Below are 22,392 nucleotides of genomic sequence, written 5' to 3'. Positions count from 1 at the left end.
ATACAGAGTTGAAAGTAGATTGAAAATACACTTTTAAGTCAAAATACTAGCTACTATTGTAGAGGATTCTTTTTAAAGGCGAATGTTTTGTCTTGAACCAGTGCTTGATCATCTAAAAGAGATAAATATTAACAACATCTCACCAGGCATAATAATTTCAGGAAATCCCATTTTCCGAGCCACTGCTGTGGTTCTGTCAACTAAATGAGGGAATTCTTTTCTTATCTGATGAATATCTCCTGGAAGAAGTTTCATTGTTACCCACAAACCTGTAGCATTAAGTGAAAAAAAATTAGCACAACAGCTGTTTTCATTAAACAGTTGCTTTTCTGCAGTGTGCCTCAGTCACACTGCAGATAAAAAAATTGAAAAAGAAAATAAACTACATGAATTTATCATTAAAAAGAAGGTGAAATAAAAAAAATAAACAGTTGCTTTTCAAATACAAAACAATGTTAGAGGAAACATCATAGATCAGCCCAAAGGTAACCTAGTCCAGTGTATTCACCAGATAGATCCTGTTATGAATGAGTCTTCTGAGGCTGTTAGTACTAATGGTGGAATCAGGAGGGGAAGAAAGACGCCTCGTGAGGAAGGCTCATTGGAAGATTTACACAGGAAAAGGATCAGGGAAATACTTGAGGAATCCTCAGATGAGGATTCATTTGGGGCTCTGGAAGGGGATCCTGAGGTGGGAATGACTGTTGAAGACCCAGTGGTGGTGGAAGAGGTTGGAATGGACTGGACACGGGCTCCGAGAATCTTGGGGAGGAAACTGGGTCCATGGATGCTGGGGACGCAGGAGAAGCTTGGGCTCCTTCAGAAGCAGACCCCACATGGTCTGCCTGGAGGAATGAGGGTAATTCCACAGGTGTGGACAGGGTTGGGTGTGGGCCGGGTGATTCTGGCTCTGATGAGGAACTTGGGACACCTGATCCTAGGGCGTTGGCTGTTTGGAGCTCGGATTCTGATGAGGAGTTTGGGACACCTGATCCTAAGGCGATGGTTGTTTGGATGCCCAAGGAAACCTAAATAAACTAGAGGCTTTTGGCCATTGTTCTTTGCGTGTGGCAAGGTGTTGTTGGGCGCCATTGGGTTTCTTGTATGTGACTCCGAAGACTGGCTTGGGACTTTGCAACCGATGTTAAGTTAATCCGGGTTATTCTACGACGGAGGGCTGGAACTGTGTGGGTTTTCTCTTGGACTGCATTGTTATTACTATTTTGCATTAGCTGCTGCTTGCCTCCGTCGTTTTGGCTCTTTGTGCTATCCCGTGATGTGGATTTTGCTGTGACGACTTCACCCTTTGGACCTTGGACCGGAACTCGACTTGGCAAATCTCTTCACTCTTAAACTCGTGTTCGTGGCTGACTTCCGTTGCTGACCACTGGTTTCACCTTCGACTCCGATGCTGTTCTCCAATCCTGACTCCGGACCGGTTTGACTTCGCTACATCGTTTCGTTCCCTTGACATTTGGCTTGGCTTTCGACTCCGCAGCGGCTTGTCGCTATTGCCTCAGTGTTTTCCAGCTTTGTTTGCCTGCGCCGCTTTTGGCGAAGAATTTTAGCCCGGTTTGGGCTTTATTTTTAGTTTTGGGCTTTTTGACGTACTATTGGGTTTTGGTGAAGTTTTGAACCTTTGGGACTTCTTGCCCTTGTTTGTTTTGCCGTTTTGACTCTGCCTTGCAATTTTGAGCTGTTTTCAAGCGCTTTAGTTTCAATCCAGATTATATCTCTGGATAATCCAGATTATATTCCGGTTGCGTTTTTGAGGTTTCATTACTCTGAACTGTTTAATCACACTGAAGTTAAAGTGTTCTGAGCTCTCAGAACTTTGTGCTGAGCTTTTTTGAGTTATTTTTGAATAAACTATATTTATCTAACTGGCTGGCGTCTGACCTTTGACAGATCCATGATCATGTACTGTCAGAACCCTGCTACTAGAGCCTGTATGTGGCTCTGAGTTTCAGGGTCACTGACATTGATAAGACACCTGCGTCTCAGGACTCGGAGAAGAAACGGCTGCTGGACTTGGCGGGGAATTTGCGCGGGGTTTTACTGAGCGGGAAAAGACTTTTCAAATGAGGGGGAGGGTATATAAAGGATGGTTGGCCAGAGTCTCCCATTCTTGGCTTTTCGGATGTTTATGTTTCCTGCAGTAAAGTTTCTGGTGATATCACAGAGAGTCTCGTGTGTTCATTCAGGAGCGGCTGTGGTGAGCTGACACTAAGCCAAGAATATAGACACCATCCCGCCGTAGCGGTGAGGTGTAACATGCAAGTGGAGGATGAAGAACTCTTGGGCGCAGGAGGAGGAAGGTCGGGAAGGGCCACTCCCGAGCCGGACGCTGAGTTCCACCAGCTGGCGGCCCTGGCGTCATCCACCGCTTATGCCCAGCCAAATGGGGTAACCCAGAGGCGTGGAGTGGTGCGGGGAGACAGCACCGGAGGAGAGGAAGGTTCACCTTCCCCAGGCCCACAAAGGATGGTGTTTCTGGAGGAGAGGATGTCGGCGATGGAGACCACCCTGGCAGTAATGTCGAGGGCGATGGAGCGCCTGGCGTTTTTGGCGGAGCCAGAGAGAGGAAGGGAACTTCGGGCTGGCTCAATGTGGGACGTGAGCGTGGGAAGCAGCCAGGGCTTTGCAGACCTCCCAGCACCGAAGGGAAGGGAAATGCGAAAGGAGCCCGGCGCCCGGCCCAAGACCCAAACAAGCCTGACGCGGGTGGAGGAGAGTGACGACGAAGGGGAAAAGCCTCCGAGACTCCCGGCTACGCTCCCAGCTGAGACCCTAGTGCCCCTGGCGAATGCCGGGCGTGGCACAGGGCCAAGAGAAACAGCAGCGGGGCCCACTGGTCCGCAAGGGGGCTTGCGACGGGCGGAGAATTGGGGATTGCCACCACAGGGACCCCTACCGAGATCGAGTTTGGGGGAGAGTCCTCTGAACTGGACTTTTTCCTTACCACGGTGAGGGGCTATATGGAGGACAATGCTCACACTTTTAGAACGGAATCCAGCCGGGTCCGGGCCATTGGTGCAGTGTTGAAGAGGGGAGCGGCTAGCTGGTACGTTCAGCTGCACGCGCGGCGCGACCCATGTCTGGGGTCAGTCCGACGCTTTATGGGGGCCCTGGAGACCCGTTTCCGAGATCCATTGGAGCAGATCCGGGCGAGGGAGAAGTTGAAGACCGTCTCCCAGGGGCAGAGGTCGGTATCTGAGTATGCGGAGGAATTCCAATGCCTCGCCGAAAAGGTGCCGGAATGGTCTGCAGTGACAAAGATGGAACTCTTCAAAGAGGGGCTCAGGCGGGAGATCCTCTCCTGGGCGGTGCATCGTGATGAGCCTGACACACTGCGCGGATGGATTCAGCTGGCGGGGCGAGTCGAGACATCGCTGGCCCAGGCGAGGAGGCACCGAGGAGGGCTACAACAACGGCCGCAGATGAAAGAGGGGAGCCGGAAGGAGGGATCAGCCCCAGCCGGGAGGAGAGCGGAGCCGACAGGGAACGTGAGCGCCAGCAGGAGTGGCTGCTTTGTGTGCGGCCGGTTGGGCCACAGAGCTGCCGAGTGCTGGCAGAGAAAAGGGGAAAGCGGAGGCCAGCCCAAACCAAGAGCCGTGGCAGGAAAACGCGCCGAGGAAGAAACACCGATGAGGCACCATTCGGGGGGGTTGGTAAGTCAGGACAAAGCTATGATAGTGGTCCCCATTCAGCTTGAAAATGGCAGCAAACAAGCAACCTGCAAAGCGTTTGTGGATTGTGGATGTTCCAGGAACATCATTTCCCCTGAATTAGCCGAGGGATTAGGATGCGAAAGGACGAACCTAGAATCCCCAATAGCATTTTCGCAGTTGGACGGATCCACAGCATCAGGATCGTTAGCTAGGTACAGTGCCGAAGATGTAAAGTGTAAGATAGGGAGTTGGGAAGGAAAGGTGTCATTTGTGATATCACAAATAGCCAGCTATAATGTTATACTAGGCATGCCGTGGCTGGGGCAGGCCAACCCGCAAATCAACTGGGAGGATAAGAGCATGATTTTCGGGATGAGTTTGGAAGAAGGGAGCCAGGAAGTTGAGAGGGAGCCGGGGAAAAGGGGGGAGGAAGACTCTATCAGAATAGCAGAACTGGTAGATAAATTACCCCCAGAGTATCGGGATTTTGTGGACGTGTTTGACGAGAAGGAAGCAGACAATTTCCCACCGAAGCGGAGAGTTGAAGTGAAAATAGAGCTAGTCCCAGGAGCAGAGCTTCCCAAGGCAAAGATATACCCCATGTCGGCTAGGGAAAAGGAGGAACTGAGAAAGTACATTGATAAAAACCTAGCGAGGGGTTTCATAGAACCTTCGAACTCCCCTTTAGGGGCACCTGTGTTGTTTAGGAGGAAAAAGGACCAAACGCTGAGGCTCTGCATTGACTACAGGGGCCTGAATGCAATCAGTACTGTAAATAAATACCCTCTACCCTTAGTGAAGGACTTGATCGCCCAGTTATCGGAGGGACAGATATTCACTAAATTGGATTTAATTGAGGCTTACCATAAATTGCAGATCAAACCAGAGGACAGGTGGAAGACGGCCTTCTCCTGCGCCTTCGGATTATTCAATTATTGTGTGCTCCCATTCGGTTTATGCGGGGGAGGGGCCGCGTTCATGCAATTAATCAACGAAGTGTTGCATCCATTATTGTACAAGGGAGTCTTTATTTTTTTAGATGACATATTGATAATGTCTCGGACCAAGGAGCAACACGTAGAACTAGTCAGGGAAGTCCTACAAAAGTTGAGGGAAGCGAAGCTATATGCGAAGCTTGCCAAGTGCGAGTTCAATAAAGACCAGATAGACTTTCTGGGGTATAGGATTTCCTCCCAGGGAGTGGCGATGGACCCTGCGAAGGTGGAAGACGTAAGGGGGTGGGAAGCCCCCAGAACGCGGAAGCAGCTGCAATCCTTCCTGGGGTTCGCAAACTTCTATAGAACATTTATCAAGGACTTTGCGTGCCTCACTTTGCCATTAACGGATTTGTTAAAGACTAAAGGCAGGGGAGAAACAGCCAAAGTGAAGGCCCAGGGGCCAAACTGACCTGGACAATAGAATGCCAGGAAGCTTTCGAAGCCCTAAAAAAGCGTTTTACCGAGGAGCCTGTCCTACAGCACCCTGAAATGTCTAAGGCCTTTGTACTACATTGCGATGCGTCAGACCGGGCATATGGGGCAGTTCTGCTGCAGAAAGACGAGGGGGGGAACCTGAAGCCATGTGGCTATCTGTCGAAAAAATTTAGCGATACAGAAAAAAACTGGCCGATTTGGGAGAGAGAAGCCTTAGCGATTCTGAAAGCACTAGAGTGCTGGAGACACTTCCTGGAAGGAAGTGGAACACCGTTTGAGGTGTGGACTGATCATAGAAATTTACAGTATCTGAGATCCCCTCGTAAACTATCAGCGAAGCAGATTAGATGGGCCCAATATTTCAGCCGTTTTGATTTCAGACTCAAGTTCTTCCAGGGGAAACACAACATACTCGCTGACGCTCTCTCTCGGATGCCTCAGCACGGGGGAGGAATTCAGGAATCTGAGGGGAGCCTTTTCCTAGATAAGCAATGGGGCCTGGCAGTACTGACTCGAGCACAAGCAGCCAAAGAAAACAAACGCACTGCCATTTCCACGGGGGGAGGAGAAATATGGGAGGAAGAGTTGAAGCGAGCATATGGAAGGGACAAATGGTTACAAACGAACAAAGAACAGGGAGAACTGTGTGGGGATTTGGTGTTTGTTAATAAGAAATTGTATATTCCTGAATGTTTAAGACAAGAAATGTTAAGGAAATGCCACGATAACAAGGGTGCAGGTCATCTAGGCCCCACCAGGACTATTAAACTGTTGGCCAAACAATGCTGGTGGCCCGGAATGAGGAAAGACGCCAGGGGGTACGTCACGCAGTGTGAATTATGTGCAGAGGGCACATAGCCCCTGGGAAGCCCCAGGGGCTATTGCAGAAGGTGGTGGAGCCCATGAGGCCATGGGAATGCGTGGCAATGGATTTTGTAGGCGAACTACCCCCCAGCAGAGGCCACAGATACATTTGGACAATATTGGACCTATTCTCAAAACAGGCACACTTTGTGGCCCTGCCAAAACTCCCCTCGGCTGAAAAGCTCGCTGATTTGTATGTGAAGCATGTATATCGCCTACATGGGTGCCCCGACAAAATAATTAGCGACCGGGGAGTCCAATTCACTGCAAAATTTTGGGGAAAATTCTTACAGCTGTTAGGAGCGGAAAGGAATCTGAGCTCGGCTTTTCATCCCGCGACCAACGGGGGGGTCGAACGTACCCAACAGACACTGTGCCAATTCTTGAGGATGTACACCAATTATAGACAGGACGATTGGGCGGACCTTCTTCCGTTTGCTGAGATGGCTTTTAACGGGGCCGTACATTCGGCCACAGGTCGTGCCCCATTCGAAATAGTATACGGACAGGAGGTGGCACCTTTCCCCAGGCTACCCGAGTGGAAGGAAGGAGAGGGCCAGACCGACAAGGAATGGCCGGCCAAAATTAAGCAAGGGTGGCAGACCGTGGTGGAGGCATTGCGGGAAACACAAAAGAAGTACAAGCTCTTTGCAGATCGTAGGCGCCGAGAGGGGGACAAATTGGGCGAAGGAGATCTGGTTTGGCTGAGCACAAAAAACCTGAAATTGGGGTTCCCATCTAAGAAATTGGCTCCACGCTATATAGGGCCGTTCAGGGTAGCGAAAAGAATAAACGAAGTGACCTATGAGCTGAGGCTACCCAAGGACCTGGGGAAGGTACACCCGGTATTCCATTGCAGCCTGTTAAAAAAGTATAAAGGAACTCTGGACAGCGGAGAACAATAGTTGTGTTTAATCTTTTCCTTCCAGGACGAAGGGGAGGAGGACGCCATGTCAGAACCCTGCTACTAGAGCCTGTATGTGGCTCTGAGTTTCAGGGTCACTGACATTGATAAGACACCTGCGTCTCAGGACTCGGAGAAGAAACGGCTGCTGGACTTGGCGGGGAATTTGCGCGGGGTTTTACTGAGCGGGAAAAGACTTTTCAAATGAGGGGGAGGGTATATAAAGGATGGTTGGCCAGAGTCTCCCATTCTTGGCTTTTCGGATGTTTATGTTTCCTGCAGTAAAGTTTCTGGTGATATCACAGAGAGTCTCGTGTGTTCATTCAGGAGCGGCTGTGGTGAGCTGACAATGTACCATAAGCAGTACCTTAAATGCTATTCCTCCATGGTATCATCAGATACACCTCTAAACTTTTCAGTAGTATAGAGGCTTTATGAGCACTGCCCACAGCTTCATTCTCCATGAATTTTGTCTAAACCCCTTTAAAGATCCCTTAATTGGAAGTTATGACATTCTGTGGCTCATACAATGGTTTATGCAATGTGTGATGTGACCCCATCTTATGTGGAGATATTCAGGAAAAACATAATACATTTGATACCACTTACCAAAGAACACTTTTTAAAGGCCCAGGTGATATAAATGTCTTAAGGAGAATCTTTCAACTCAATGAAAAAAATAATTTAAAGCTATTTTACATATCAACATTTGCCTACATTTTACTCATCTGAAACCAATATGCATGAACATACTGTTAAGGAAAATATGTGTCTATTTAATGCTCCCCTTTTTAACACACATGGTTATTAAGTATACTATCTCTGAAGATCAGGAATATTACAACTTGCCTGTGATTGAATTGTGTACTCAATATTTTGATTTCAATCTCTGCTTTTGCTTCTGCATTACTAAATACTGCTATTTAGTATGTGATGTGACTGCAGAGTTATTTTGGCAGTGAATTTATCTTTTCTATATAGAGCACTACACTACACTTTGTGGCAACAGCAGCTACTCAAAACTGGCACACCAGTTGCCATATTTCATGTCTGGCAAAAGCCAAGAGTTTATTGAAGACAAACAAATGAGACTTTATGATGCACATAAAATCTACAGAGTATAATGGAAATGGTTTCTAACATAATTGGCCTAAAATGTGTTGATTTCCAGCAATTTCCCAAGGAATAAAGGAAAGCTCCAAGTACACACAAAAGATACTGAAATTGTAACTTCAATAGATGTGAAAGGGGAAAGACTGCAAGATGTGTTATGGAAAACTAGAGAAGGCTTTTTACTCATAGTCTCTTCGTCTCCTAACTTGCCCCAACTTACCCACTTGTCGATATCTCCAAAGGGGTTGTGAAAAATGTGATTCATTCATCAGCCTGCCTTCCATCAGCAGAATGCTGAAGCAGCCATTAAAAAACAGGAGTGTTGCACAACTTTAAGTGCACATTGTAAGATATTAGACAAATTGGAAGGCAACCATGTTATTAGAAATACTGACAGTAAAATAAATAAATAAAGTAAAGTACCTACCCTGACCCTTGTGGTTAACTTCTTTAGCAGCAATCACCTTGTTTATAACAGTCTGGAGGAAATCATTCTCCCCTGCCACCCTGGGTGAAAAACGGGATGATATGTTCAACTGCTTGTGTCGAATGGCGTTATCCAACGCTAGCCTAGAAGTTGCACATGACGACCAACACCAAAAGGTAACAATGGTGGAGGGGAAGGACAGGAAACCAGAAATCACAGTAACAAGGAAACAGAGAAGCACCATATAGTGGACAAAGAGTGTTAATTAGTCAACACAAGACAAAGGATTGGAGGAGGTACAACAAAAAAGATAATCGATCAGGAAAATATGGATCTAATAAAGAGAAGTAAAGCAAATGATCCCAGAAACAAACAAACACCAGAATTCAATCTAGAACCATGTAGAGTAGAGATGAGAAATTTACGAAGTGACATATAAAATAATAAAATGCCAAAATGTAAAGCTTAGTAGCCCTTGGAATGAGCCCCTTTGTATGTGACATGGATTGACTGCTTTAGTGAGAATTAATAAAAGGAGGAAAGCTACTACAAAGAAATATAGCTTAGAGATGGGATGATAGACAGAATTCATGACACATTTGTACGGCGATGCACTGGATAAATATAGAAGTTACAAATAAAACACAGCTTTTGGGGAAATGACATCTGTTATCCAAAGCAACCTCACCAAGTGCCATGTGGCAGCTGTTGTGTATTTCTTTCATTGGCAACCCATAACCAGCACATGAAAAGAAAAAAATGCCAAATGGTATTTAAAACAACAGGCAGAAGATAAAATGAAGGGGAGCTGTCTTCATTACACGGAGCTTAAATCAGCACTGTGGATGAGACTGTCATTCATTATACTTGTACATGTTACTTATTCCTGATTCAGACATTCTTTTTTCTGAAGAACATTTTAATTTAAATGGCAACAGAAAAGAGAAGAAAACCAAAGCTCATATTATTGTAAAAAATTTCAACCTTCTGAGTTGTTCATACCACTGTAAGCCAAATTTAATGGAGCAAGAAATGGGTAAGTGTTCCATTAATATCTATTTTTTCCCCAGTAAACATGTAGTCTTGTCTACCAATGTATATACTGCTTGCAGTTTCATTTATAATGATGGTGAAAGATTAACAGGAATTATTTTCAAAAGCTTACAGGGCCCTTGAACTACCTAGTTAGCACATTTTAAATCTGCAGGTTTTTAATAACCTATAAGCACACTGACACATACCATATAATAACAATAAAATAGAAATTTGTAACAGCCAAATGTTATCAGGCACATGAAAAATAATTAATTCAGATACTAAAAATAATTCACCTCACCTCCCACATCCAGCCTTGTTCTTTGATACAAGTTTCCAAGCAAGCTTATTTTATTATATTGTTAAAAGCTTGGCATTTCCTTCTTTTTATTTAAATAGCATATATTAACACAAATACACCTGTTCACAAATTATTCAAAGATTTTTAAAAGTGCCAAAACATTTGGATGACTGTGGACACTTTCAGCCAAGACAACAGTGTCACCAGAATACGTCCTCACTGTCTCTGACATCTGTTTGACCAATGGTTCTCAATCTGAAGGTCCCCAGATGTTTTGGTCTTCAACTCCCAGAAATCCTAACAGCTGGTAAACTGGCTAGGGTTTCTGAAAGTTGTAGGCTAAAACACCTGGGAATCCACAGGTTGAGAACCACTATGTTTGACTGTGCAAAATGTAGTTTAATTCCCTGTCTGGTGGATGCTCTCGAATTTCTAACACAGAACTGAGGAAACCCATGTTTGAATAGTTAGCATTTATTCTAAATGTATCTTTTCCATTTCAATATCTTACTCATCCCTTCATCCAAATCAAGACATTTCAGTTTATATGGGTGTCTTGCATTTGTAAAGCTTTCCATTTGTTTTCCTGGCGGTGACAATCAGCACATATTTCTTTCCTAAAATGAATGAAGTGGTTGTGCAGGAACACCAGACTTTCCATTTCCATAACGTGTATGAAGGTAGTGTTTGATATTTGAAAATGTCTTAGACTGCACATATATTTTTAAAATAACTCCCCATTCAGAGATGGTACAAGCTATCATATGTACTTGTGCATAAGTCAACCTCATGTGTAAGTCAAGGCAGCTTTTGTGGCTAAACACATGATCTGTGGATAAGACAAGAGGAAAGCGCCAATGTCACCTCAGGGAGTCAGAAGCTCCTGGCAGGCGCTGTCATTTCTCTCCCCAGGCATTCAAAAAGGCCACTAGTGACATTGTGGTGAAGAAAGTAGAGGAGGGTTCAGTGCTTCTTTTTGGTTCTCCTGGGATATACTAAGCTCTTGCCTTTCATCACTCTACTCAGACAAGAAGATGGTTCCTTTTTTTGACAAGTTGAAGTACAGTTCTAATGTTGACCCATAGATATGTTGAACTAGGTTTTTGGGTTCTTTTTTTTTTTTTTTACTAAATTTCGAGACTCATACATGACTATATAGGATACATTTGTTTGGATTTTACAAGTCATTTACACCCTCTGTTATGCTCTCAACTCCTAATGCACCACAGACAGTACCGTCTGCTTGCATATACTATCCAGACTGGATTTTAAAAATACCAAAACAAAAACCATCAAAGTCAGCTTTTTTGTAATTTTATTGATTTAACTTATTGAACCAAACTGATTCCAGGTGAAAGTAAATTACTTCATTGTTAATTTGTTGTAATATTTGATATTATTATATACACTGATTTTCCTTCCCTTTTCCAATCCTTCCATTATCTGAGTAATTAACCATCTGAGTAAATCTTAATATGACAATTCCTAATTCTCTATCATATGTTGAGAAACCTCCTCTAACATCTACATTTGCCTCATACTTACGGCTGAAATGGAATGAAGTGTTGCTTGTCTTCATCATCTACTTTCCCATTAATTATGTCAGTTACATCCATTACTGAAATCAAAAAGAAAGAAACTCTATTAAAGAGATCAACAACTAAAGAAAGAGTGGCCAAGACATCTAAAGAAATATTTTTGCTTTGTGACAGATAGCTCAGAACTGTTTGATGACAAAATTATATTCAAAGATCGTTCTGCTATATTCACATCAGTCAAAAATGTTGAATCTTCCGAAGTTACTAATGCCCTCACATTGTATGTCAGACACTGAAACAAGTTGCAACTGATAACCCACTTCACAGCACAATAAACGGGAGGGTGCTATAAATCTACAGAGAGCAACCTCTATCACGGAAAGGGCACATTATCTTTCTTTACCATTAAACTATATTCTGCTACAGGCAAGCAAACACTACGCACAATCCAGAATGTATGTTAAGAGTCAATAGTAGAAACCTTCTCAAATAGCTCTTTCACTTATCTGAAACATCTATATTCTATCCAGAATCACTTACACTGATGATGTAAATTTCCAGCAACATATTTTCCTTGAGCTTTTCCTTCTGCCCCCAGGGCAATGGACCTTTTTAGTGCCAAAGCACATATCACCCCAAGGAAGGGGTAAGCAGCTGCAGCAGAGAGCACATTTTACCCCAGTGTCTCCACAGTGAGCAGCACCTCCTGCTGTTTAGTCAAACATCAGCTAAAAACCTGCCCCAGAGGTAACCATAAGTGCACTTCCACTTCCAGTTTTTGTCACTGATTTTTTCTTTTTTACTGAAAGAAGCATTTTGGGACATGGATTTGGTGGATGCTTAGAAGACCAACACTGCTCCAGTAGGAATTTCCAACAATTTAGATTAATTTTTTTCATACCCAAAAATCAAAATTCAAGAGGTCTAGGAGTTTGGAAAGACTCAGAGGTAACCTAGGGACAACAACAACAACAACAACAACAACAACAACAACAACAATGGCCAGCATAGTGATCTTGTTTGCTGTGTACTAATCTTGTTATGTATCAAATAACAACAACAACAACAACAACAACAACAACAACAACAATTGTATTACCGGCCTCTCCTTGCAGTTCAAGGTGGGGTACAACATAGTTAAAACAGTGAAGAAGAACAAATCACTATTAAAATACATATAACATACACAGGTAAAATGCAGCTCAAATTTTACCGATAAAATGCAAATTACAATTCACAAATTAAAATTAACTGGATAGGCCTGTCAGTAAAGATATGTCTTAAATGTTATCTTAAATTCCAACAGCTGATTATCTGTTGGACAGTGGATGAAAAGGTCCTCTATGACCTGCATCCTATTATAGAAACATGTAAAGGAGACAAAATGTTGACTCTTTCCCAGCTAACCTTCTAACCTAAGGGCTTAAGATACCAATGACTGTGAGATGTTTTACGATCTGCGGAGGAGATCTGATGTTAAAGAATAAGCAGGCTGCAAGGCTGGCATTGAGGCAGGCAAGAGGCAACAAGCACAGCCAGCAGACACGCCCGCAATGAGGTCTCAGGGCTGATCAAGGAGCACCACGTGGAATGAACAGCCACAAAGCAAATGGTTTTGTCCTGCTCTCATTTCATTTCACTGCTTCATCCATGTGGGGAGGGGTCTGCCGTACCGTGCAATACGAATGAACAGTATAGTACAAAAGCATGAATGAAACATATGAAACAAATACCAGGCCCTACTCTACAAAGCAACAGCCTCTCTGGAGCTCCATGGGTAACACTACGGTGATAAATGGCAATAAATATTATGCCATCCCTCCCCCCCCCCCCCCCCACACACACACACATCCCCGTGCAGTGGAACATGGGGAAATTGCGATTGCCAAGTGACCAGTGTGGTCAGTTCCAAATCAGAACTGACACAACTGTTCACACATATCCAGTGAGGGGCAGGGCTACTCTGGAGCTTGGGAAAGCTTCAGAAAATTATCTGGCTTTGCTAAAGCAGGGCACAACCACATTAGGAGGCTGGACCCTGCTTTGGGGCAGGGTTGCTACATGCGCCATGTGAATGTCACAGAGTCCATTCTTATTCATCCCAGGTTATTTACCCCAGGAACATATGCCCATCAATTGAAGTTGTAGTTGGGAATATCTATAGGCCATAAAGTGCCAAACCTTTTCTAAGCACTTTACAGAAATTAAATGATAAAACCATCTCTGTCCACTGGCTCATGATATAACATATACATACTTCAAAACAAGGAAAAAATGGGGAAGGGAAAGGAAGGAGGAATGTGAGAAAAAGGCATTTCTCCTATGAAGTCAAAGGCAAGGCTTCCAAATGGCCTTTTAGTTCCTGGCCAATAGCAGGTACAAAAAGGCCCTTCCTTTCAACTCTGCAACTGCCAGGAAAACTCACAGAAAGAACAGTGTGTTTTTCCTGGAGAAAGAAGAGGGCTGTACCTTTGCAACTACTCCCTTTCTAAGCAGATGGCAGGCCCAGCTTACTCTTCACCTCATCATATTCCCAGGCAACAAGGAGTGTTCAGCAACTCAATGGCTTCCTGGCAAGGAAGTTCTAAAGTTCTATATACTAGTTTTAAAAAGATTCAGCCTTACTCCCTTCCCTGCTTAAATACTGCTTGGATCCTGACAAGCTGAATCCTCAACCAATATTATAGCATATTGTTTATCCATCATTTCCCTCCAATGTGGAAATAGCATAGCCATAGTGGGGTCACCTGCAGCAAATTAAAAAGAGCATGTATCCAATAATACACATATCACATGGCCAAACCATTTGAGCATGCTGAACAATTCTTTCCAAAACTGCAATCTGACATGCCAGCAATTTTCAGTATCATATAGCAACTATTACGTGCACGTATTTTGACAATGTGCCTAAAAAGAATGGATTACCTGCCACACCAAAAGGTCGTCGTAGCCCGGAGGTTAGCTTTCTTGTGTTGTTATCTCTTAGTTCCATCCTTCCTACTCGTACAATTTGACAGACAAAACTGATTTTCTCTCTTTTCAGATCTTTGCTGCCAAGGTCCTAGGAATATGTATTTTTCACACATTTACTTTACCAAATTTATTCATATTTCTACTTTAGCATTCATGAAAGAGAAGATGTGCCATGTAGCCTGCTCAGATGCCATCCCTTCAATCTTAAACTTTATTTGCACGACAAAAGAAATTATCATAATGACAGTTAAGAAACAGATTTACATGGAAATTATATTAATGGCTCTACTGAATCTGGAACAATTTCTCCAGTTTAAAATACTTATTTTGTACATTAACAGAGTGAAAATTGATATAAAACGTTTCAGTAGAACCAGAAATCATTTGGCCGTATGTTCTGAGCTAGAACTGGCTATAGTTCCAGGCCTCCCAAAGACTTCATTTGCTACTAAAATGGACATTCATTATAGTTATAAGATAAACTTTACTGGAGGTTATTATGAAGATGGTACAAGCAGAGAAGCATTTTGGCCCTTTAGCTGATGGGGTACAACATTCACAGAAAGTGATAAAACTGGCCCTACTCAACCTTGATTATTCAATGGTTGGCAATCAAGTTCTCCATAATTGGCTAAAGAGAATCCCTGGGCAAGATTAATGGAAAACAAATTCTCAAAGATTATATGGTGTAACAAAGAAAAGTGAAGTGCTCAGGTATGACCCATCTCCCTCCTCAACTACTATGAGAACTGTATGTGTAAATTAGTAACATGAAATGTCATTCCCACACTTCATTCCTAGTTACCAAATTAAACCAAATATACTAAATATGCAAATTAACTATTTCTATAGCACTGGGCAGCTGTCAACATTTGACCATGAAATTCACAAGGACTCTAAAATACATCTCCCTTCTGGCAAAGACCAAACTGACAAACTCAGTGGAAAAAATGTTCAGTGAAAAAAATCTATATCAGTTGGAGCACATATGGTTTCATAGTCACAGATATAACAGAATTACTGAAAATAAGGGTGATTAATAGCTTACTAGAAGGAATAAGCCATTACAGGGTTCCATTGGATATGATGGCTTCCAGGTAATGGCAGACAACAATCTCCATGGCCACACGATCCTCAGGTACATTTGGTCAATTCCCTGCCCTTGACTAAAGCCAAGATACTAAACAGACCTCTCCCCTCTAAAAGCTTCCAGAATCACTAAAAAGAAAAAGAACCACCTTAACTTATCCTTCAGCATGTAAAGGGATAGGTGGGAAAGGAAAAATAAGACAGTTCTGTTAATTTCCTATGCTTTTAGTTGGCACTTTATCTTAACTTCTGACATGCTTAGATCCAAGGAGGAGAGTCCAGTTCTTACAGCAATATACCAATTTCAAGCCTATGGCACACTGCCATGGCATCTGTTAAAACAGCATAGATTTGGATCAATTTCTCTCACGAATGCAACCACTCCACATGAAAGCATGTGCTCCACAGCTGAGCAATGGACCTTTCCTCAAAGGCTCCCTACTGGTTTTCCCTACTTTAAACAATATGGCTTTGGAAAATACGGAAGCAACAGGATATCTCAAATCTTGCAAACGAAAAAAGGAACTTACTGTGAAGACTGCTCGAAGATTGTGTAATCTATCTATGTCTTTTGGCAATCCTGAACTCGACCATCGCACCAAATAATTCTCACTATGGAAATAACATTCAAATATTTTATCAGCCTTATCATTATTTCAATCTTGAAGGCAACAACGAATGCATCACAGTATATCATACCAAAATCTATATCCAAACAAGTACTTTAAATGATGTCTTTTTATTTCCATTGTACTATAGAAAAAAAATCTGTGCTATCAACAGGTAAGATTAATAATAATAACAACAACAACAACAACTTTATTTATATCCTAGCACCATCTCTCAATAGGAACTCGGGACGAGGATTCTGATGGGTTCCCCCCCCCCCCAATATATTACCAAAGTGTTTTAGGAATATATTATATAAAAAGGCCCTTTTAATTATCTTCATTTAATAATGATCTTCCTTATTATAATGTATGGCATTGCTTTTTCTGTCCGCAAAACAGAACTATGATACTGGTCACTGCAACTCCCATTTTCTGAAAAGAAAAGGGGGGAAATCCAGTATCTCACTAAGGATACATCTTCAACTATAGAATTAATACACTTTAACTGCCACAGCTCAATGTTATGGAATCCTGGATTTGCAGTTTGATAAAGCACTGGAATTCTTTGTCAGAGAAGGCTGAAAAATGGTAAAACTATGATTCACAGGACTCCACATCATTGAGCTACAGTGTAGACCAGGAATAGGCAAACTTTGGCCCTCCAGGTGTTTTGGATTCCAAAACACCTGGAGGGCCAAAGTTTGCCCATGCTTGGTGTAGATGCACCCCAAGAAAGTGTTGTTAAAATGAGTCTTACTTCCTGAATGAAGTAATAATTGTATACGACACTAAACAGAAGAGGATGGTGATGAATTTGTATCACAGGTATCACAAAGCTTCAACACATGTTTCACATGCTGTGTTTTAGAAATGCCAAGCATGCAATTATGTCTTCTCCTCTCTATCCTGTTTTCTTTTCTAAACATAAGCTTTCAGATATTCATATAATTAGTTGGGTCAAAAACCGAAATGTTAATAAACTAAACCAAGCATAACGTGCAGCACTGACCTGATAAATTTGGATTCCAAAGGATCATACAAAGACATCAAAACTTCAGCATCTTCTCCAATTTTACAAACAACATTTTTCAGGTTTACAAATAAGGCAAATGAAGGTGTAGCAGCAAACTTGGCTTGTCTGGTAATGTCAAGATTCTGTTTCTGAGACTAAATGAAAATTGGAGAGAAAGAGGCAGTATATAAATAAAATAAAATAAATGATCATCATCATCATAAGTCCATGTATAGTGGCATAACTGACTCTGTTTTAAATAAAAAGGTACATGTATTATTTCAACACTTGGAGGGGAAATCAGTTTTCTGTGGACAGAAGGGCTCTGTTCAAAGAAGGCACTAATTCCTGATTTGGAAAATATTCCCATACCCAGCCCCAATAGACACACACTATAGTTCAGCCCAGTAAAGACCTCTGGCCCTCAATGTAGTATTTTTAGGGACTGAACTAGCTGTGGTAAGGAGGCTGGAGCAGGAAATCTCTACCTTTACCAGCAACATTTATGCATCTCAATCTGGATCCAATACAGTGTTTTTTTTAGAAAAGATTTTATAGCTTGAATGTTACATTTAATCATCACTGCCAGTGACATACTTCATAATATAAACTGAGGAAAGTACACAATTCTATCTCACCTTTTCTTCTAGCAGCCGTTCCTCCACTTGCTTGGAAGCTATTTCATGTGCTCTAAAAAGGCTGATGGTGCTGGTTTGCTCTGGATCTAATATATTTCCATCTTCATCCCTCACCACTAGATCCAAGTCAAGAATTCTGTATGAGAAAAGACACATGGCACTATGGTCAATACAATATCTGATTAAAGCAGAATCCATCTCCAATTCACACTCCAAGATATTTTATAACACTGTTTCAATAATCAGGATCGGAGAAGGTAATGTTGAATTGGTATATTTTTTTTCCTAATCATCTGAACCAACAGGTGCATATGTATGTCTTTTATGGTACATCCTACTCACCTGACTTAGAACAGTAAGGTTTTCTGGATCAAATCTATGAAAGTATTCTGGGATGTACCCATTTCTTATTGTTGTTGGGTGTTTTTACAAAATTACAATGGCTTTGAGAAACGTAACTGTAACACCATAAATGCAAATTAAAGTGAAAAGTTGATAAAATGAAAAGGAAATGTGATGAGCTTTATGACTCCTCGAACTCCCCCACTTTATATCCAGAGCTGAATGCAACTGTTCACATTAGCAGAGAATGAAGTCAAATCGTTTTTCTGCATAAAACAAATATACTAATGAGAAAAGCCAAACTAGGACTCAATAAAAAGAGAGAAGAGATTTATTGGAAAGCATATGAGAAAGCATAGTCATTCCATAATTAGGCTACAGTGTTACTTCCATGAGATACTGTTATATGGTGGCAAGAATTTTTCAGTTTCAGCTTAAAAAGAACTAAAAACAAAAAAACTGGAAGGGGTCAGAAAGAGCAGACTTATTTGGAGGTATTAATAGGAAATCAAATTGGAAAAATTACAGCTTTGCAGCCAATTAGCTGCTTTCAACATGGCTGCAGATTTGCTGTCCTCAAAACAAAAAGAAATTAAACAAAAATTATTAAAATGTAATGACTTTGCACCTTTTAAAACAGCTTTCTCTGGCCTTCCATGTTAATTACTTCATGAATTTATTAAGACAAGTAACTGATTTTTATCAAATACTCTTATTTGTAAGAAATGTCCTTAAAAGAATGTCTAAATCCCTTGTCAAAAGTAGAATAGAATCATAGAGTTAGAAGAGACTTTTTGGGCCACCCACTCCAACCCCTGCCAAGAAGCAGGAAAATCACATTCAAAACACTAATAGTAAACCCTATTAATCTTAATACCAATCAAAATATTTCAGAAATATTTTACTTTCTTGTAGAGAAAACAACTAGTGTGCTATCTTACAAATATTTCAGAAAATAAGAGGAAGAGGAAATTATCTTGTTTGAAGAAATCCACCAGGCATTTAGTAATGGCATGATAAATAAATGTTTAAATCTAGAAATGTTTATATCTGAAATGAAACAATAATTTTTGTTTCATTAATGGTAAAGTACATTACACTGTTTCACTGAAATAAAAAACTGCATTATATTAAGACACAGATTTCACTCAAGAGATCTAAATTCCGTTTTCTTCCTGGCGCTAAAGAGAACACTACCATCATTTTGGGAGTCCATCAAAACAACAATGAATAAAGATACAGTACAGGGTGTCCTATAATGTTTGAGCATTTAGCATTTGGAGGTTGTATAATCAGTTCCTTATCCAGATGGCATAATAAAATTGCTAGCAAATAATATTGACAACATCTGCTGAATTGTATGGGCAGAACAGCCCACATCTTTGACTGTAAACGTTCTATAACATAATGATTGTAGTGGAGTTTTTCATAACCATTTCTGTTAATGAAGATGGAGAGACAGGAACTATTTTAGTATTATCTAGTATGTACAACTGATTTTCCAGAATCAATCATGCCAAGCTCCCTGATGAAAGATCTAGGGTAAAAACATTTCAAGAAGAAATTTCACTCTCTCTACTCCCATGAATACAATCATTCTAAAACTTAGCAAATGTTCAATATTCCACATTACAACTGTGTTCAAGCCTGCCTTTAGGGAAGCCTTTCTCCATCAGCTTATAACAAAGGAATCCTGAATCATCTGCCAGAAAATTCAGCGATGAAATGTGTTTTAAAACACTCTGCTCATGAAGGACAATTTTATATATTGTCGAGGAAGATCTATAATGGAGAGAAAACTGGGGAGGAGAACGGACACAGTCAACCAGGCCTCTGATTGGCTGATAAAGAAAGTGAAATAAAAACCTCAACTCCCATCATGCCCCAGGAGGGAACATTGAGGTTCCTTCAATGCCTGCGCTGCACAAAGTGGTGATGGGAAAGCAAGTTCCAATTTGCCTCCAGAGGGCACTGGGGGGGGGGGGGGTTGGGAAGGGATAGAGGAGGCTGCCAGTGAAGAAAGAAGAGCCACAGCTTGCCTGATTTGCAAGGCTGCCCTGCCCATAAGTTGCCTCTGCCTCAGGTAGAGTGCCACTCAGCCCCATTAACTCCCATTAGCCCACATTAGCCAAAAAACCAGCTTCAGTGATCTGTATTGGCTAAGGCTTTGGCTGCCCCTGCCAGGGTCATTTTCATAGATTCGGCAGCTTAATCTCCTGAATCCAGTACACCAAAACGATACTGTGCACACCCCTAGAACACAGAGTAGATTTTGTTGGCTGTTTTACACCTTGATAAACAAAAGCTTAAATTCCAAAAATATTTATTTAAAGAAGAAACATAAATTGAAATATGTAGCTACACTACTGTTGGGAACCTCCTTCTAAAATGTTTTGGGTAAGGAAAGAAATGACATTTTGGGTACAGTGCAAGTGTCAGGACAAATATTTAATCAATTCTGAGACATCTGTTTTCAAAGCCAAAAGTATTCAAATTAATTCCCGCATATCTCAAATGTTCATTTTTAGCCATAATTCAGACTTGGTTACATGTTTAATTGGTAGATTTGGCTTTTAAATCCAATATAATATTTATAATATTTATATAATATTTATCTAGTAGTGGAATAAAACTATAAACTGGTTACTGGCAGTTTTTTCATGTTATGGTAAACCATGATGCAGTACAACCTATGCATGTTGCAATTAACTGAGCAAGTGTCCGTTGCTACTACCCTGTTTCCCCTAAAATAAGACATCCCCAGAAAATAAGACCTAGTAGAGGTTTTCCTGAATTGCTAAATATAAGGCCTCCCCCAAAAGTAAGACCTAGCAAAGTTTTTGTTTGGAAGCATGCCCGCTTGCAGAATCGGTAAATGTATGTACCAGAAAGTGTTGTACATGGAAATATTGGTAGTAACAAGAAATTCTTGATAGGATCCACAGTTTGTCTGGTTATGCTGGTTTATGATGACAACTACTGTACAGCATATAATAAATGTTCTTTTTTTTGTTCAACAAATAATGGAAAAATAAGGCTTCCCCTGAAAATAAGACCTAGAGCATCTTTGGGAGCAAAAATTAATATAAGACACTGTCTTATTTTCGAGGAAACACGGTATATCCATCCTCTGCCTGAGTAACCAGGTGGAGAGGTGTGGATACTTCAGCTTTTAAAACTTTAATCTGCCATATTGTCTCAACTGTGATTATCATAAATTATAGGTCGTTCTGCACCTGCCAAATTCAAAGTGTGGATTTAAACATTATGGATTGGAACCAACCAGCACTGCTATACAGAATCTGAGGTTTCACGGGAAAGCAAACTAGAAACTAGAAGCGGAATTAAAGCTTCCTAATTCTTCTTCCCATATGAAAAAAGAGATGAAGCATGGAAACCAACAGTTCAACATGTGAATCTAAATTGTGTTTTGTCCAGTACTGATATTGTTTTATTTTCAATGTCTTTCCTCTCATGTTCAGAACATATGAGCTTCAAATATTTGCTATGGGACCTGGTAATGCAGTGCTAACTGGATAGGATCTGTGATGTTACAAAACTATAATCCATCCCAAGAGCAGTTTTGTAAAAATTTTCTGTGGAAGATTTTTTCAACAGAATAAAGCAACAGACTGAAGTTACAGGAATGAACACCAGACATTAAAAAAATACAACTACGTATCCTGAAACAGAGGAAAGGCTGGTAGGTAACTAGCATTAAATCGGCTTCTGTTTGTTATTTCAGCTATAATAACTGAGAGGAACTAGCTTGTATAACAGCCAAAGAGAGAGAACCTAGTCACAATAGTCCATGCACTGGTAACCTCCGTATTAAAGTACTGTACCATGCTCTACATGAGACTGACCTTGCAGAAGATTTGAAATGTTAACTGTTAACTGGAATATCATACAAACAGCACGCCATGAAAGTCTTAAAAGAACTGCATTGGTTGGCAGTGCATTTCTGGTCAGAATTCAATGTGTTTGTGATGACATTTAAAGACTCAAACACAAAAGAGCAGCACTCAAGAGAGAGGAAGAAAGAGAGAGGGAAATCAGGAATATTACATATTTTACATTAGGCATCACAAACCTGTTTCCATAATCAATCTTGGCTGTGACTTTCTTTTTCATTTCCTTGAGCTCATCCTGAGGCAGGGTACCAGAAAGTATTTGTGATCTCCATTCAATAAGATCATATATCATATGCCTTACGCTATGGAACATTTCTCTGTTATCTTGCTATAAGAAAGGAAAATACAACACATTAGTTCTCTTCTGATTATAACGTACATGGTTTATATTAGAAAACCCAAATTGTAAAAAAAATGCTAAATACTAGATTCAAATAACTTCAACATGAATAGTGATAGACTCTAAGACTCACTGCATCACCACTCCCTCAGACCAGTACAATTTCAAAATTATTAAGAAGCTATAA

The 22,392-nt window shown here is 41.3% G+C and overlaps 1 protein-coding gene across 1 annotated transcript in view; it reads right to left on the bottom strand.

Moving 5' to 3' along the window:
- dock1 (dedicator of cytokinesis 1) overlaps positions 1-22,392 on the bottom strand; it is a 557,290-nt gene that overhangs the window by 445,807 nt on the left and 89,091 nt on the right. Inside the window, exons 6-13 of the mRNA XM_062976064.1 lie at positions 22,045-22,193; positions 17,610-17,745; positions 16,969-17,126; positions 15,879-15,960; positions 14,212-14,347; positions 11,294-11,366; positions 8,413-8,492; positions 144-269 (exon numbers count right to left, since the gene is read on the bottom strand). Coding sequence (XP_062832134.1) covers positions 144-269; positions 8,413-8,492; positions 11,294-11,366; positions 14,212-14,347; positions 15,879-15,960; positions 16,969-17,126; positions 17,610-17,745; positions 22,045-22,193 — 940 coding nt within the window. The remainder of the gene's footprint in view (positions 1-143; positions 270-8,412; positions 8,493-11,293; positions 11,367-14,211; positions 14,348-15,878; positions 15,961-16,968; positions 17,127-17,609; positions 17,746-22,044; positions 22,194-22,392) is intronic.

Source organism: Anolis carolinensis, chromosome 3 (genome assembly GCF_035594765.1).
Source record: "Anolis carolinensis isolate JA03-04 chromosome 3, rAnoCar3.1.pri, whole genome shotgun sequence".
Classification (NCBI taxonomy): Eukaryota; Metazoa; Chordata; class Lepidosauria; order Squamata; family Dactyloidae; genus Anolis; species Anolis carolinensis.
The sequence above is the reverse complement of the archived record's forward strand: the minus strand, read 5'-3'. Positions and strand labels throughout refer to the sequence as shown.